The 18,439-nt window shown below is 47.8% G+C and overlaps 1 protein-coding gene across 11 annotated transcripts in view; it reads right to left on the bottom strand.

The window, feature by feature from the left end:
• Dtnb (dystrobrevin beta) overlaps nucleotides 1-18,439 on the bottom strand; it is a 212,287-nt gene that overhangs the window by 35,369 nt on the left and 158,479 nt on the right. For all 11 annotated transcript variants that reach the window (XM_076558737.1, XM_076558738.1, XM_076558742.1 and 8 more), the window contains 3 exons: nucleotides 5,409-5,494; nucleotides 4,366-4,479; nucleotides 2,445-2,541 (listed from right to left, as the gene is read on the bottom strand). In XM_076558737.1, coding sequence (XP_076414852.1) covers nucleotides 2,445-2,541; nucleotides 4,366-4,479; nucleotides 5,409-5,494 — 297 coding nt within the window. The remainder of the gene's footprint in view (nucleotides 1-2,444; nucleotides 2,542-4,365; nucleotides 4,480-5,408; nucleotides 5,495-18,439) is intronic.

Below are 18,439 nucleotides of genomic sequence, written 5' to 3'. Positions count from 1 at the left end.
GACTGAAGGAAGTAATTGCTTGAGGAAGTCAAGCATCAGTTTCCAACACAAACAGAACATTTGTGCCAGTCGCCAGGACCCACTTTATTATTATTAAGGGGCTGGCTTAGAACGTAGACATGGAGGAGATGTCTCAGCTACTGCCTTCTTGAGTTCCCACTCTTAGGTGGACCCCTGTCACCTCGGGCCTGGTGATCACACAAGTCCTCCTATCATCATGTAGTGTCTTGCTCTTCTAGCCTGCCCCGTATTGTCTCAACCCTGCTTTTTAAAATCTTTAATAACTCCCCTTCGTCGCAGATTTAGTCCGCTCTCTTCAGCGGGCTGTGGCTGCTGTGGCAGACTGTACAATGTGGCGCGGGCGCAGCCTTGCCAGGTAGGACCTTAAACAGCCCAGGCAACTGTCCTCGAATCTCTGCCACACAATCCACTGAGTCTTCAGCGCTGACACACCGTGCAGGTGAGGACATTTAACGACACCATCGTTTTTCTCTGATCTAAAGTAAGGGGCTGTAATGTGCTTTCCAGCAAACACCGAAAAAACCGAAAGTGTGGATTTATTCACTTCTCCTATACACTAAACCTAGAGTGGATATTCTGATTTTTCTCCCCTATATAGTAAAGAGTCAGGATGAGTAAGTTGGATTACGTGATGTTTACCTTTGTGACCACCTGACAGGGTTAAAGGCTAGGCACAGAGATTACAGTATTCCCAGGCCTGTCCTGAGAGTATTGAAAAGAGTATTGGAACCAGAAGACCAAGGACAGGAGATCTGCCTTCACCAACAGGGAAAGACACCATCCAGACCACAGAGGAACTGGATGGAACCAGAAGGCAAAGGAAACAAGTGTGTGCTCTCTCTTTGGGACACTGGGGCTCCCCTGGCTTTGGCCCCCGAGATGCCAGGACTTAGGTGGACCCACCCCCCATTCCTTACAACCCACCTCCTGGATTCGGATGACGCAGTCATTACCCCAGGTCCTCAGGCCTCAGACACACTGGGTCACACCACTGCTTTTCCCGTGTCTCCCTAGTAGATGCCTCGGCCTCCATGATGGAGCAAGCTACTTGCCACAATAAATCCCCTTCTAAAGCTGTAAATATTCTCCTGGGGCCGCTTCTCTGTGTTGCTGGAGGGCTTCTCTCCAGGTTCCACCAAACCCCGCAGTCCCACAATCCACGTATAAAATAATCACTCAGATGCTTATAATATTTATAAACTGTATGGCCGTGGCAGGCTTCTTGCTAACTGTTCTTATATCTTAAATTAACCCATTTTTATAAATCTATACCTTGCCACGTGGCTGGTGGCTTACTGGCGTCTTTACATGCTGCTTGTCCTGGCGGTGGCTGCAATGTCTCTCCCTCTTTCTTCCTGTTTCCCCAATTCTCCTCTCTCCTTGTCCCGCCTATACTTCCTGTCTGGTCACTGGCCATCAGTGTTTTATTTATATAGAACGGTATCCACAGCACTCTGCAAACACCCTAATACAGTTTTTGCTGCTGTACTTCTTATTCAAAAGAGGACAATTGATGTTCGCCAAATATTTAGACAGGCTATTTGAAAACTTGTCATAAAAGAAACTAAGTAGTTAAGAAATACTTTTCGCCGGGCGGTGGTGGCGCACGCCTTTAATCCCAGCACTCGGGAGGCAGAGCCAGGCGGATCTCTGTGAGTTCGAGGCCAGCCTGGGCTACCAAGTGAGCTCCAGGAAAGGCGCAAAGCTACACAGAGAAACCCTGTCTCGAAAAACCAAAAAAAAAAAAAAAAAAAAAAAAGAAATACTTTTCATTTATACATAGTTAATGTCTGACTGACAAAGGTCCTTGTTTGCAATTATTATATTTCTGTGTGTATGAGTGTTTTCTTCGCATTTATGTATTTGCACCACTTGTGAGCCTAGTGCTCGTGAAAGCCAGAAGAGGGTGTTGGATCCCCTGGAACTGGAGTTTCAAACAGTTGTAAGCTGCATGTGGGTGCTGGGAATAGAATGTGAGTCTCCTGGAAGAGCAGTCAGTGCTCTTAACCACTGAGCCAAAGCAATTACTTAAGAACATTACTCTTTCCAAAACTATTATTTTATTTATTTAGTGTGTGTGTGTGTGAGTGTGTGTGTGTATGTGTATGTGTGTGTGTATGTGTGTGTGAGTGTGTGTGTGTGTGTGTGTGTGAGTGTGTGTGTGTGTGTATGGAAGTCAGGGAGTCACTTTGCAGGAGTCAGTTCTCTCCTTCCACCCTGTGGGTCCTGGGGTTTGAACTTAAACGGTCAGGCTTGGCAGTGAGCACCTTTACCTGCTAAGGCATCTTGGAGGCTCTATGCGGATATCAGTGACTGATACCCGATTAGGCTCCACTTACGCAAGTTTACCTGAAAACTGTTTCTCCGCGGCCCCATGTTGTTAGGTGAGAGATGCGGTGGGCGGAGAGCACACGGGTTCTTACCTTCAGCAGCTTCATCAGGCCCTCCAGCTGCACCATCAGCTCCCGCCTACTCTCCTGCAGCGCTGACATCCTCTGCTCCAGCTCATCTTTCCTTTGCCTGCCCGGGAGGTGGAGGAAACAGAGACTTGTGATTGGCAGGTCCTGAACCCATACAGACAGGTCAAAACCAAAACGGCACGAAATACCTACAGGTGAATCCCGCCTTGTTTTGTTGGAGACACGTCTCCTTCATCTCATGCTGACCTTAAACTCTATGCAGCTGAGGGTGACCCCGAACTTACGATCCTCCTGCCTCTACCTCCCAAGTGCTGGGGTTACAGGCATGCACTACCGTGCCTGGTTTACGCTGTGCCGGGACTGAACCCAGGACTTTGTGTATGCCAGGCAAGCACTTTGCCAACTGAGCTACATCCTTAGCCCCGCTGGTCTTATTATCTATGTAGATGGCTTTACCAGTTTCTTTCCATTGTATGTAATTCTGACCAATCATTTTCCATTCCAAAACCCTAAAGAAATTCCTCTGTGTTTTCTCTCAGAAGTTTTCAAGTCCTGTCTTTCTGTTTAATTCATCTGCGACTGGCTTTGTACTGTGTGTGCGCACGTGTACAGGCAACTGGCCTAGCTCAGTGGTCTAACGTGCCTCCTTGCCTCATGCTACCGAAGCTGTTTCTGAGTTGGACTCCCGACTTCTCAAGCCACAGATCCCCCTCGGACTTAAACTCTGCTTCTTGCTGCTTTGTGTGGTGTCCCCGGAACCAGCTTCAGCTGACTGAATCCGCAATGCTTTTCAGGTCCTTATATTGTCACCAAACACTTCCGGTAACTACGGTTCTGGCAACAGATACCAGAACGACGGTTTCTGCTTTTCTAGAGATAAAAACAGTCACCTGTACCTGAGCTGAGCGAAGGAAGTGAAGCAAGTGTGTCCTAAGCTGATGGAAGACTCTTCTGACCCTCTGCTGAGTCAGCACCTGCTTCCTCAGTCTTCCTTAGTAAAGCACTTACCACGTGACCATCCCAAATGTGTGGCAGTGAACAAGGGGGCCACGAAACAAAACAAAAAACCAGCCTAACTAAATCACAGACTGAAATGAAGCTTCCCCCCCCCTCCCCCTGAGATAGGGTCTCACTATGCATCCATGGCTGGCCTGGAACTTACGTACACCAGGCTGACCTTGAACTCATAGAGATCCTCCTGCCTCTGCCTCAAGGGCTGGGTTTAAAGGTGTGCACTGACCGACATGTCCAGCCTGAAATGAAGCTTTGGGGGAAAGGACACTCGGTTATTGATGATAAAAATCTAAATGACAGGAAACAAGTAGAGAACCAATAATCATTGATCCCTACCTAACCAAAATCATGGTTAAGGATCTAAAGAAAGCACCTGAAAAACTCCGCTATTCAGCTATGTGTATCCCAGATGCTAGCACATTCATGAGGAAGTATGAGGAGGCCATGGTGGTGCAGGCCTGTAATCCTAGCCCTGGGAGGCTGAAGAAGGAAGATCACCACAAGTTCAAAGCCAGCCTATACTACATAACACTAAAAGTTCCAGGCCAGCCTGGGCTACAGAATGAGATCTTATCTCCCCGTCCCCCTCCCCCCAAAACTAAGTATCAAATGTAGAATTCTAAACGCTACAACACAAACAGCAAGGCACACTATTCAAGAATCTGGAGCTCTGGTAAGAAAGAACTAAGACATCGGATTTGGTTTCCATATGGCGGTTTCCATGTCTCCACTTAAGGGAAACCCACATGCTTCTGCGGCAGAGAGGAAGATGCCTCGTTACAGGTCTGGTCATCCTCATACCACGTTCTCCAGCGTGGTGGACGGAACTCTCATGCCGTCTGGGCTGGCTTCCCCGTACGGAACCCCCCCCCCCAGGCTGCAGTTTGGGAGCAGGGGCATGTGTGCCTACCTCAGCAGGCGCAGCTCCGCCAGCAGCGTGGGGTTCTGCTGGGCCTTCTCGGGAGTGGGCTGGGAAGCCTGCTCGTGCTCCAGCCGCAGGCGCTGGATCTCCTGCAGGATCTCTCTGGGGATGCCGGGAGACACTGTTAGTGTCTGACGTCTCCTTCCCCACGGCTCTACCCCCGTGGTGCCTCCTCTCCCCTCCGCTCTGAGGCAGGGGATACCTTCTCAACAGTCTCCCCCCCCCCGCCCCCCCCCCCCCCCCGCCAGCTCCTCGGGTGCTCTCCCCACAGATTACGCTCTTCTCAAGACCTCAACCCTCTCCAGGAAGGGGAAACGATAACTGGGACGTTGTATTCACCCTGCTCCACTTCAGGGACAGAACTCTTCGCAGCCTCCCAACATGGGTCGTACGTGGACTTCCCAACTCTCTCTCCATGCTCTCCCTTCGCTTGATTCCTGCCTCCTGACTGGAGGCCGCTACCATCTCCCCCCAGTGCTTGCTAGCCAGGGTCAGTCCCCATGTCCCGGTGTCTACCTCTCACTGCCTAGTGGTGTAATGTGTGGTTCCCTGGGCCTTTTAGCAACATTTAAAATGGCCTTTTATGAGAAAACGAGACTGGATACATGTGGTGGAATAGGCCATGAAGGGCTGTGAAGACAGAGCAAAATGCTCCTGGGGACACACTGGTGGGTGGGACGAGTCCTCAGACAGAGCCTCTCTAGAGGTAACAGGACAACGTGAACGGACAGCATGCAGTGTCTCCCAGTCCTGGGCTACTCCTGTCCACTGAGGAGCCGTACAGAGCTGGGTGTGGTGAGCCACCCACAATCCTAGCACTTGAGGGGTAGGAGAGGGGTGGACAGGAGCCTCCAGACAGCAAAGTCTGCTTGCAGTTACACAGTGAGTTCGAGGTCAGCCTCGGTTACAAGGGGCCGTTTTTTACAGAAGCAAAAAGAGCAAGCGAAGAAGCCGCGTAGTCTGTGGGGTCATGAGGACCCCACAGAAGGGGACACTGGCCATGGGACTCAGGTGGGAGAGCACATTCTCACCTGTTCTTGTTTTCCAGTTCTAAAATGAGCTGTCTCTGTTGTTTGTTGGCATCGAAGTTGAAGCTGGCGTCCGTGGGAGGTCGGGTCTGGAGGGGAGAGGTTTTTGTTTTTGTTTTGTTTTTCCCCCAAATTCAAACATCCAGAGTCTGAGACTGACTGATTTTTTTTTTTCTAAATCAATTTTTGAGGTTTCGTTTGCATACCATAAAACCTATCCAATCCAATGGTCTTAGCAGATTTAAACATTTGTATAACCAACCACCACAATGCAGTTCTAGAACATTTTCCATCACCATAAAATAATCCCCGAGGGCAGTCTGTCCTCAGCTGCTACCACCACTGCCGAGTGAGCTGGAGTGAGCTCAGGCCACCGCTGGGCACCGACGTGTGGGGTGTCTACCTGGCTTTGCCTTCCTAGAAACGTCACCCAACAGAATCGTTCTGTGCATAGTCTGGTTCTGATGGAGCAGGAGGGTTTTTGTTGTCCACTTTCGTTTACTGCTGAGGAGTATTCCCTTGCTTCCAGCTTTCAGCAACTACAGATGAAGCAGTAACGAACTTTTACTTACAAGTCTCTCTATCAATAGACACTTTGTTCTTTTTTTTTTTTTTTTTTTTTGGTTTTTTGAGACAGGGTTTCTCTGTGTAGCTTTGCGCCTTTTCCTGGAACTCACTTGGTAGCCCAGGCTGGCCTCGAACTCACAGAGATCCGCCTGGCTCTGCCTCCCAAGTGCTGGGATTAAAGGTGTGTGCCACCACCGCCCGGCGACACTTTGTTCTTTTACTTTGCATGTATGTGCGCGCACATGCCACTGTGTGTGTGCGCGCATGCTATGGTGTGAGGTGGGAGGACGTATGTGTGAACTGCCCCTCTCCTTCTACAATGTAGGCTCCAGGACTGCACTTGGGCTTGGTGACGAGAGCCTTTACCCCCTCAGCCACCTCACCAGCCCCCATATATGTTTTATTTCTTTTCAATAAGCATGCTGACATGGAACCGCTGAGCCGCATGCTAGATGTATAAACGAGGTCTGAGGAACTTTCTTTCACACTGTTTCCCAAAGTAGGTGAGCCAACTATTTCCCCTCCCCTCCCAGTCTGATGAGGACTGAGGATTCCCATTTTTTTTTTAAGTTTTGTTTTCTATATTTATGTATATGGCTGTTTTGCCTGCATGTATGTCTGCGAACTACCCATATGCCTGGCGTCTACAGAACTCCTGGAACTGGAGTACCAAATGGTTGTTAGCTACCACGTGGGGGCTGGGAATTGAACCCAGGTCCTCTGGAAGAGCAGCTAGTGATCTTAATCTCTAAGCCACCTCCACAGCTCCAATGTCATAGCAGTCTCGCTGAAACCTGTTCAGACCTTCCTTGTTTCAACATCCTTCCTGTAAGGTTTCCTTTTATTTAAGGAGAGGTGAGCTTACATTTCATAAATCTGTCTCAGATAGGAGCGTGTGCTGGCCTAGAATGTCATGCAGCCAAGGATGGCCCTGCACTTCATACCCTCCTTCCTCTACCACCCAAATGCTTACAGGCATCTGCGCCACACCTGGTTTATGCTGTGCTGGGGGTTGAACCCAGGGCTCTGTGCACGCTGAGCCAGCACTGACTGACTGAATCAAAGCCCCAGGCCCGGCCTTTTAAATACACAGTTTAGCAGTTTTTAGTGTGTTCATGAGACTGTGAAGCCATCCCCACCCTTTAATTCCAGCAAAGTTTTACTGCTCCCAATAATCCCTCGCCCGTTAGCAGTCGTGATCTCTTCTCCCCTGCCCTGAGAACCACCGTTGTTTCCATCTCGGTAGTTTCACAGGTTCTGTATATTACACATAAACAATCGGCAGCCTTCTGCTGTGGGATGGTCTGTATGTCAAATTACTCTGATTGGTCAATAAATAAAACACTGATTGGCCCATGGCCAGGCAGGAAGTATAGGCGGGACTAACAGAGAGGAGAAAAGAAAGAACAGGAAGGCGGAAGGAGTCACTGCCAGCCGCCGCCAGGACAAGCAGCGTGTGAAGACGCCGGTAAGCCACGAGCCACGTGGCAAGGTATAGATTTATGGAAATGGATTAATTTAAGCTATAAGAACAGTTAGCAAGAAGCCTGCCACAGCCATACAGTTTGTAAGCAATATAAGTCTCTGTGTTTACTTGGTTGGGTCTGAGCGGCCGTGGGACTGGCGGGTGACAGAGATTTGTCCTGACTGTGGGCCAGGCAGGAAAACTCTAGCTTCAGGCTTCTTTTAACTTAGCAAGATGCGTTCAAGCTTCCCTCACATTATACCACAAACAAGTCTTTCTCTTTTTATGGATGAAAATTATTCCACAATATAAACATATCTCATTTTTCTACCAGTTGATTTACATTTGGGTTGTTTGCGCATTTGTGTAGAAATATGTTTTCTCTTGAGTCCTCATCTAGAGGTAAAACTGCTGAGTCCCATGCTCACTGCCTTTTGAGCGACTGTTTTCCTAAGTGGTTGGACTAATTCCCACCAACACTGTACGGCATTCCTCCTTCCCTCCCTACGCCTGCCAACGCGTACGTGTTCATCTTTCCGAGGAGTCGTTCTCTTGGGTGTGAGGGAATCTCATCGTGGGTCCCTTTAAGAGCTGTAGTGCTGAGCACACTCTCGGGGGCTTAGTCATTATTTGTGTTCTCTCTGGAGAGACCATGCGGGTGTGATCTGTACCCTTGTTAGCTCCCTCAGGGAGATGGTAGAAAACAACAACAATCGTTTAGAACCAGACCCATATACACACTGCACAGGGTGGGTCAGGGCCCGGGGACGTAGCTCAGCTTGAGAGAGTGCTTGCCCTGCATATATGATCCCCAACACCCCAACACCACCTAAAACCAGGTGTGGGGACACATACTTGTAATCCTCACACTCAGGTGGAGGCAGGAGGATCAGGAGTTCAAGGTCATCCTTGGCTCCATAGCCAGTCCAAGGCTAGCTCGGGCCATGGGAGACTGTATCTAGCCCGCCCCCGACCCCAACAGTCTTTTATTAGCTAAGGGAGACAGAAAGGAGAGGGGACGGTGAGGTGGTGTCTCCCTTTGACTTGGCGGCTCCAACGGGAGCTCCCGGTTAGGCTCTGCGCCAGCCACGCTCGCTCTGCACCTTCTCTGCTTTGCCCCAAGCACCACCTACAAGAGGCAGGAACCTAACACGCTGCCCGGAGCTTAGAGAGTCAGTAACGCAGTCTTTCCGTAGGGTGTCTCCTAAATAAACAGGCAGAACAGCACAGCCGATCTGCATTTCACCAGGTCACCCGACAGTTTTCTTCTTTCTATGAAAACTAAAAATGAAGTGAGGACCAGCAGCCCCCTGAGCTCCGGATTTAGTCTTGTGAGAACTTGGGCTGAGCCTTACAAAAAAAATGGCCTGAGAATGAACCTGGCTACAAATAATCAATTTCTAATAAAAAAAAAAGAAGAAGAAGAAGTGGAAGTAAAAGTTATAGTTTCTGTGAGGGTGAGAGCAGGAGAGATTAGAGGTGCGGGAAGGACTTGCATCCTGAGAGAACAAGCGTGCTTGGTGTCAGTCACTGGAAATGTCTAAATAACCCCCGGTACTTTCTGTGTCAGACTGTAGACCTGCTGTCTCCCATAGTGGAGGCGGAAGTAGGACCCCAAAGCCAATAGTAGAGACCCCTAAGCAGGCAAGATTCCCTCGCTCCCAGAAGTGCTGTTTCTCAAACAGAAGCGGGCAAGCGACAGTTCCTGCCGACAGAATGGGGTCTGGGCTTCCCCACCTGCCTGGACTCACAGAACCCCCAACCCAGTCCCAGTGAGTGTCTACCGTGGCCTGTCTCCTTTGGTCAAGATGTAAATATAAGTGGTGGCACACGCTTTCAACCTCAGCACTCCGGAGGCAGAGGCAGGCAGATCTCTGTAAGTTCTTGGCCAGCCTGCTCTACAGAGTGAGTTCCAGGACAACCAAGGCTACACAGTGAGACCTTGTCCCAAAGAACAAAATGAAAACAGTAAATATGGCCTAGGTGCTTTTCTCTGGGTGTGCCCTATTTCGTGCGTTAGACTGTAATCCCCATGATGAGGTATTAAAGAGGGTGGAAACTCCAGGGGCCGCAGTATGTTCGGACAGGACTTTTGAGAGGTAATTAGGATTCAAAGAGGTCTTTAGAATGGAGACTCCATGACTCCATCTTGGTGGCTTCTCCAGGACTGAATTCTATAGAGCACACATACATTGATCTCTGTCTCCTGCAGTATGATGCTCTGGGATGCCTCGGGACCCTTCCCCTAAGAAGACTGTCACCAGATGCTGGCCCTTGACCTTGGACTACCAGACTAGTGAGCCCAAATAATTTTTTTGTTTTGTTTTGTTTTTTGTTTTTTTTTTTGTTTTTTTTGTTTTTTTTTTTTTTTGGTTTTTCGAGACAGGGTTTCTCTGCGTAGCTTTGCGCCTTTCCTGGAGCTCACTTGGTAGCCCAGGCTGGCCTCGAACTCACGGAGATCCGCCTGGCTCTGCCTCCCGAGTGCTGGGATTAAAGGCGTGCGCCACCACCGCCCGGCCTGTTTTTTGTTTTTTTGAGACAGGGTTTCTCTGTGTAGTTTTGGTGCCTGTCGTGGATCTCACTCTGTAGACCAGGCTGGCCTCGAACTCACAGAGATCCACCTGGTTCTGCCTCGCAAGTGCTGGGATTAAAGGCATGCACCACCGCCACCCAGCCCAAATAAACCTTTTTTATTTATCACTACCTTGCCTTAGGTATTCTAGCAATGAAAAATGGACTATGTGTTATATAACAGACACATTTAGTATTTATTTGCTATCTCAAACACTATGGGGGGCTCCTTAATGATAATAGTCATGATATAATAAAACAAAGGCAAATCTCCCTTCCTGAAATACCTTCTGGACTCTGAAGAGGCTGAGACAGAAACAGAACGATCAGTTCATAAAGACACAGGATACAGTGTCTAGAAGATACCCTAGGTAATTTCTTTCAAGAACAAAATCAATTTATTCATTTCCTGGCTCCACAGCGTCCAGACACCATTCAAGCTAGTGATGCCGGGGTGAATGAGAAACAACCCTCACCTCGTGGAGCTGACATTACATCGGGGAAGATCAGAAACCAAAGACATAAAAATGAGTAAATAAACACACGCCAGCAGTAACAGGCACAGGAAGAAAGGTGGAGACTGGGACAGAGGTTCCTCCAAGTGAGGTGCTTCTGAGCGTGCGCAGCAAGCCAGAAGAGCAGGTGCCCTAGAAAGGGTGGGTGCCAAGGCGGCTGGCCCCGCTGAGGCCACTTAAGGGCTTGAAAGCAAGGCAGAAGAATTTGGTAGTCAAGAGTTTATCAGTTTCCATGCGGTCATTTCGGCACAGAGCTGAAAAGGGAAGCGAGAAGAAAAGAAAGATCGCTTCATGCAAAGCAGACAAGCTGCGCTTAGGAGATTTCATCACGAAACTATGTGTGAGTGTACACAAAGCAGTGCTGAGACTTTCGGATTGTGTTTATGGTTCCCCATTCTAACCTACTTTTGAAAAAAAACGGACATTTTAAGCAGACAATAGGAAATAGATCAATTTCCTTAAGCTCACACTAATTTGTTAACGGGACTCTGAAGTATCTTTACACAAAATGCTTGTCATACTTCATACTTCAGTAACCAGCTCTTTAACTATTTAGAGCCAACCTCTGATCAGCTGGCCAACCTCTCATTAATGGAAGAGGGCTTCTATTACAGGGCAATTCCTCTAACCAGAGCCTGACCTCTCTCTTCCCAGAAGGCCTCCAGGTGAGGAAACTCTGGCCAGATCTGGGGCTGTGGAGGAGACCCGAGAAGAAGCTCAAACGAAACAGCAAACTAAGCCCAGGGCAGTGGCTCACACCGGTAATCTCAGTGCTTGGAAGGCTGAGACGGGGCGATTACCACAAATGCAAAGCTAGCCCGAGCTACGCAGTGAGTTCCAGGCTAGCCTGCGATATAGTGTGAGACCCTGTCTCGAACACAAAGGCCACAGAGATGGCCCGGTGGTTAGGAGCACTGGAGAGTTTAGTTCCCAACCCCCACATAGCGGCCCCCAGGGGTCATTACTCCAGTTTCCAAAATATCTTAACCTTCTTCTGAACAGACAAAACCCCAGCATCTTAGAATGCCTCCTATATGCTTTTGGCTTTGTGTTTAGGTTTTTATTTATTTATTTTATGTGCATGAGTGTTTTTGCCTACATGTATGTATGTGCACCACGTGGTTCAGTGGAGGTCAGGGGGGGAGTCAGGTCCCCTGGACCTGCCATTTGGGTGCTAGAAAGCAGAGTTAGGTCCTCTGAAAGAGTGACTCAGTGCTCTTAACCATGAGCCACCTCTCTAGCACCCCCTCCTTCCCCCCTCCCCTCCCTTCAAGGCAGAGACGGCAAAGCCTGCTCAGTGGGTGAAGGTACCTCCCACCAAACCCGTTGGCAGATGTCAGTCTCGGGGACCCACATGGTGGAAGAAGAAACTGAGTCTTGCAAGTACTTCTCTGGCCACTACAGCTCCCCCAAACAAACAAAAAACAATTCTTAAAAGCAAATCAATTTAAATCCCAGCACTTGGGAGGTAGAAGTAGGAAGATTATGAATTAAAAGTCATCCCTGGTTCCATATCAAGTTTGAGGCACTGTCTCAAAAAACTCAACCCAAACAAAACCCCAAACAACATCACCTCCCCCTCAATGTACTTAGCAAAAACACTGGTGATGTGTGTGTTAAAATACCAATGCTGCAAAGGCGCAAGGTGATCTTCACCGACACGTGACGTCATACAGACCTATATTTACTCTCTCAAGTCTGGTGCAGACCTTCAGCAAGGCGACTCAACTTTGCCTGTTTTCTCTGTGTCTGTTTTCCCACTTGTAAATCACATCAGGCATCTTATCTGTCTCCTAAAGTTGTCTGGAGCTGGAGAGATGGCGTGGCCGTTATGAGCATGTGCTGCTCTTCCAGGGGACTGGAGTTCAGCATCCGCAAATGGGCAGCTCCTAATTAGTAACTCAAGCTCCAGGAGATTCTGATGTCCTCATTAAGAGCACACATGCAGGCATGTGCGCGCGCGCGCACACACACACACACACACACACACACACACACAGCACTGACTACAGAGTAACCTAGTTCCAGCCTAGACTAGACTATGTAACAAACCATGTGGAGTGGGGGAGGGGGATTTTAGTAATGGAGACTAAAGGCTCCGTGTGAGAACCTAGAGTGGGGTCCACTTAGGTCGCAGTCCCTCTCCTAGGAAAGACAGTGCTTCTCAGACATCAGCATCCTTTCCGGTTCAAGAGTGTCACAGAGCTACACCATGTTTATAGAGGAGGGGACACATCTGACAGACACAGGGTAAGAAACAAGGTCCCTCTGACGGAACGGGGCAAATGCTACATGTCCGCAGCCAGATGGAGCCTGGCATGCATTTCTGTAGCCTCCTGAAAAAGGGACCCATGGCTGTGACCTGTCGGAACCTGACAGGACGAGTCCAAAGAGATGTCCCCGAGAGCCATTACACTGTCTTCTTACCCCTGGGCAGTGTGCCCACAATCCCACCTCCTAGAGGACAAGTGGAGGGTTATGGGTTATTAACCTCTCCCCGGAATCCAATAATGCTGTTTAAGATGGTGTCTCCCAGGCTGGCTGTAAATCAGAAGACATCGCATTTTCTTCCTTTTTTTTCCCTCCTTCTTCAGTAAAGACAGATGGGCCCTAAACCCAGAGGCTCCCATTCAGTAGGTCAGAGGCAAAGCCTACACATTTTAAAGTGCTTCATGTACGATCACATTATGTGGCCGGGTTTTGCAGAGACTATTTTAGCCGGGCTTGAAGTCATTACGCGTGTGCAAAACCCAGCTTTGATACTGTTGATCCCTGAAGTTTGAGAAGACACGGGGATGCTCCTGAGGTAGCGTGCGTCTCGAGTAACTGTGACAATGAGGTCACCGTGGCTGGGGTACGTGTGTGGCCGAAGCCTCTCAGAAATGTTTAAACGTGAGGCAGAATGGCAATGGGCAATGCTTTCTCCTCCCTCTCACCTTTTCCGTAATGGGTTTAAGTCTTTTATTTCTGTCATGAGAAAACCCTTCAAAGTAAACCATCAGCTCGCATCCAGTGCCGGGCAGGTGACAGAATTAAGAATCTGCTGTTACTGTTATGACTCACCACACAGCACAGGTTTTTCCATTTCCTTTTTTTTTTTTTTTAAAGAGACTTAGGCACTCTAGGAAAACAAATGAGTCCTCCTGGCACATCTGAGACACCCACAGTGCCCTTCTTCAAGCGTCAGCCTGAGGTGAGGTACTGCGGGGTCTGTCGGGCACCAAGGCTGAAGCCGCCCTACGGCTTCCTCTGGGGGAGCGCTCTATGGGGTGTGTGCCAGCTGCACAAATGATTGACCAGCCTCTCTCCGTGGAAGGAGGCCTGTGAGAAAAAAATTGATACAAAGCCTATCTGGTGGGCTAGGAACAAACTCTTCAGAGCATTACACCCACTTCATGCAAAGCACTTGTATCAGGGTGAGATTAGAGGATTAGGGGTTTTGTGTCAGGCAGAGGGCTGGTGAGGAAGAATCCCCCGAGAGGCCCGATATTTAGAAGATAGCCATACTTGGCAAAATAAACTAAGATGAAAGGGACCCTTTCAGCACTTGGCCTCCAGCTCCTCTGAGCTGTGATCACTGTCCTGACAATTCAACGGATGGCAGGCAATGGGAGCCGGCGGGTGTAAACATCCTTATCTGGGTTCATGGCAAAGGAGACCAGGACCTGGGGTGAAAAGGCTTTGCCTCTTATTTACAGTATTTTAAAGCACCCCGTGAGGTCACCCGGGCTATCTCAAGGTGGTCAGCACACTAAACTGGAGTTCAGGCACGGGGCAGCCCATCTCCACAGTGAATCAAGATTCACTGACTCATGAATCTTGATTTCTAAAACGGCTTGACCGGTGGTGACCGACGGAGAGCATGTGTGAGGTTCACCCGCCTCTCCCACACTGTTCTGCCTTTCCCCTAGACTGTGATTTCTTCCACTCCACCAGCCTTTACAGTTGTAATATTGGAGTCAGCTGCGTGGCCCAGTATTAGATTCTCAAGAGAAAAATCAGGGATCATTTGGGGGAGAAGAGACGCATCAAGAGCCTTCGTTAGCAGCTTCGGCAAGCAAGTCTATCTCCTCCTGAGGAAGGAGACCTAACTGGGTACACACTGTCAACTCTGACCATGTTGCTTCTGCTTTGCTTCACTTCTCTCCAGGACGAGCCTCCAAACCCTGCTCCCTCCACCCCCGGACCTTTACAAGAGGAAAGCCTGGTTCTTTTTACCGGGAAGTGTCTGAGAGTCCGTGGTTTGGGTTCATCTCTCTGAGCATCTCATTCTCTGTTTTTTTTTTTTTTTTTTTTTTTGTTACTTCTTTTCATCCAGAACCTTAACCTTCAACAGTTAAGTTATCAGTGTTTGAGAGATAAAAAGGGCATCCCCGGCCCAGCTTAGCCACTTAGAGACTGCAACCCTGGGTGTTTATCTCTCAGGCCCCAGCAAACAGGGCTGTTCTGAATCATCGATGAGCTAAGGTCTGCAGAGCACTTAGGATAGTGACTGCCACCTAGTGCCCAGTCCGGAAGTGTGAGCCATGAGTGCCAGTCTTTTGATAAGCATCATCATCCTGTGACCTTCCCAAGCTGGCTGGAGTACATTTCTCCTTTTCCTTTTACCATTGGAACCAGCTCTCCTCAGTGCAGTAATGACACTCAACTGTTTTCCCCTCTAGGGAATATTTTTAAGTTTTGTCAAAAAAAACCGTCAGCAACATAGGATACACTCAGATACACTGTATCTTTGAAGAAAGCTTTTCCCCCACCATTTATGAAAAATCATCCCATTGCTGCTGTGGAGAGATTACCACTCCTTTGTAAACAGTACGTTCCTCTCTCTTACTCTTGAGGTCCTGGGGACTGAGGTCAGCAACTGTGCAGACCAGGAAAGCACTCTAAAACCAAGCAGCAGTGCCTCCCACTATCATTGGTGACTCAGAGAAGAACTTCCTGAGGACTCTTCATTTTAACCATTGCTTTTAACCCTAATTCTAAAGTGTTTACACTCTAGTTTGATGGCTGTTGGTTCTCTATACTCCATCTCTGAACACACTAGTTCACATTATCCAACTCTGTGTTATGTTTTGGAGATCTTTCTTTCTTTCTTTCTTTCTTTCTTTCTTTCTTTCTTTCTTTCTTTCTTTCTTTCTTTCTTTCTTTCTTTCTTTCTTTCTTTCTTTCCTTCCTTCCTTCCTTCCTTCCTTCCTTCCTTCTTTCCTTCCTTCTTTCTCTCTTTCTTTTTTTCCCTCTTTTGAGCTGGGGTCTCATGTAGCCCAGACTAACTTCAAATTCCCAGTGCAGGTGAAGATGATCATGAACTTTGGATTCTCATGCTCAGGAATTCTGGATGTGCTACACATCCCCAGGATGGCCTGGAATTCACTATATAGCTTGGTCTGACCTTAAATTTGCAGCAGGGGTTACCACACAAGCCACTCTGACTCAAGTTTTGGACATTTTTTTATACATATTTTCTAGCTCACAAATTTTTATTTTCACTTGTGCCTGATATTTCATTAACACCATGACTGATTTTTAAGTAAAAAAATATTTTATTTTTGGTTCTATGTGGACATGCGTTTCTGTGTATGGACTTGTGCACATGAGTGCAGGTGCCTACAAAGGCCAGAACTGGACATTGAATCCCTTAGAGTGTTGTGAGCTGCCAGATGTGGGTGCTGGGACCTGAACTCCAGTCCTCTGCAAGAGCAGCCAGTGCTCTGAACTGCTGAGGTGTCTCTCCAGCACTCCCACCCCAAGTTTCTAACATCAATAACTTATAAAAGAGAAATCTGGAGGCTGGAGAGATGCCTCAGCAGCTAGGAGCACTGATTGCTCTTCAAGAGGACCCAGGTCCAGTTCCCAATACCTACACGATGGGTAACAAACACCTGTAATTCTAGTTCCAGAGGATCTGGTGCCTTCTTCTGGCCTTTTCCCACACATGCATGGTACACAGCTAGAACACGGTCCAAGAATGGAGTTGTGTGAGGAGAATTCTGAGTGCTTGTGAGAAAACTCCAAGGAAACAAGACAAGAATTTTGTGACTTCGGTTTCTTCAAAAACACAAAATTGTTCTTGGGATGTGCTTTTGTGTTCCTCCAAAGTATAGCAGATAAGAATGAGTTTACTTCAGATTATTCATTACAACTGTGTATTATTACTTGTTTATATGCTGCAATGGAAAAACATGGTTTTGCGTGAACGGCTTGTCTGCCACATGCAGCTCGTCCTTGTCATTGGACACTTTACTCATGTGATTCCTCTTAACCCTCAGAGTATAAATTGTCTGTTATGTTGTGCAATATTATTTTAAGTTGTGTGGTATTTGTTTAGGCTGTGGAACATTTGTTTAATGATGCAAAGATGTGTTGCACTCTTTTATGTTGCATTTGTTTAACTCTGTGAAGCTGTCTTACTGTGCCTGCCTAAAACACCTGATTGGTCTAATACAGAGCTGAACAGCCAATAGCAAGGCAGGAGAAAGGATAGGCGGGGCTGCCAGGCAGAGAGAATAAACAGAAGAAGAAAAAGAGAAGGGAGAGGAGTGAAGAAAAGGAGGAGAGGAGGACATCAGGGGCCAGCCACACAGCCAGCCACAGAATAAAAATGAAAGAAAAGATGTACAGACATAGAAAAAAGTAAGACCCCAGAGGCAAAAGGTAGACAGGATACTTTAAGAAAAGCTGGCTAGAAACAAGCCAAGCTAAGGCCAGGCATTTATAAGTAAGAATAAGACTTTGTGTGATTATTTAGAAGCTGGGTGGTGGGCCCCCAAAGAGTAAAGAGTAAGGGGAAAAAAATCCAACTACACTGATGTACTGAATAAAACTATTGCATGAGACGTTATTTATCGGCTCTATCTATCCCAGGTTGCACCACCTCTAGAGCAGTGAATAGTACACAGATACACATGTAGGCAACAAAACAAAACATATACATATATCCATATACATAAAATAAAAATAAATCTTTAAAAAATTATTTCCCTTTCCTGACAGAATTGCTTTTGTGTCATTGTTGGGAGTCTATTTTATGGATACTCTGTCCTGTTTCCTTGGTTTATCTGCCCATCTTTTGACTAGTCCTCACTTTTTTGTTTGTCTGTTTGGTTTTTTTGAGACAGAGAACTCATTCTGTAGACCAGAGTAGCCCTTCAAACTCACAGAGATCCACCTGACTCTGCCACCCGGGTGCTAGAAAGGTGTGTGCCACCATGCCTGGCAAAACCTCACTTTCTTGATTACTAGAGCTTTACAGCAGGCCTTGGTTTCACCTAGGGTGACAATTGCCAACTCTGTTCTTTTTTCAAGACTGACATAGTTACACTGGGTTCTGTGGTGGTGTGAATGGGGATGGCCCCACAGATTCTTGTGTTTGATTGCTTGGCCCATAGGGTGGGGTACTATTAGGAGGTGTGGCTGTGATGGAGTAGGTGTGGCCTTGTTGGAGGAAGTGTGTCACTGTGGAGGTGGGCTTTGAGGTCTCATAGATGCTCAAGCCACGCCCAGTGTGGCACACTTCTTCTACTGACTGCTTCTACTTCTACTGGATCAAGATGTAGAACTAACTCTCAGCTCCTTCTCCAGCACCATGTCTGCCTGCATGTTGACAATGAACTGAACCTCTGAACTGTAAGCCAGCCCCAATTAAATGTTTTCCTTTGTAAGAGTTGCCATGGTTATGGTGTCTCTTCACAGCAAAAGAAACCCAAACTAAGACAGGTCCTTTAGTTTCCTAAACATATTTTAAAATGAGTTTGCCAATTTAGCAACAAACAGAAGCCTGTTGAATATGGCACAGTAACACATGCCTAGTCTACCCAGGATGTTAGAGGCCAGCTAGGGTGGTTTATATACTTAGATTCCTGAAACCCAACCAAAACCAAATACCTGTTGGGCCTCTGACTGGTATTGCCTCTCTAAGT

Source organism: Peromyscus maniculatus, chromosome 22 (assembly GCF_049852395.1).
Source record: "Peromyscus maniculatus bairdii isolate BWxNUB_F1_BW_parent chromosome 22, HU_Pman_BW_mat_3.1, whole genome shotgun sequence".
In the NCBI taxonomy this organism is placed as follows: domain Eukaryota; kingdom Metazoa; phylum Chordata; class Mammalia; order Rodentia; family Cricetidae; genus Peromyscus; species Peromyscus maniculatus.
Note: the sequence above shows the minus strand (reverse complement) of the source record. Positions and strands in the feature narration are given on the sequence as shown.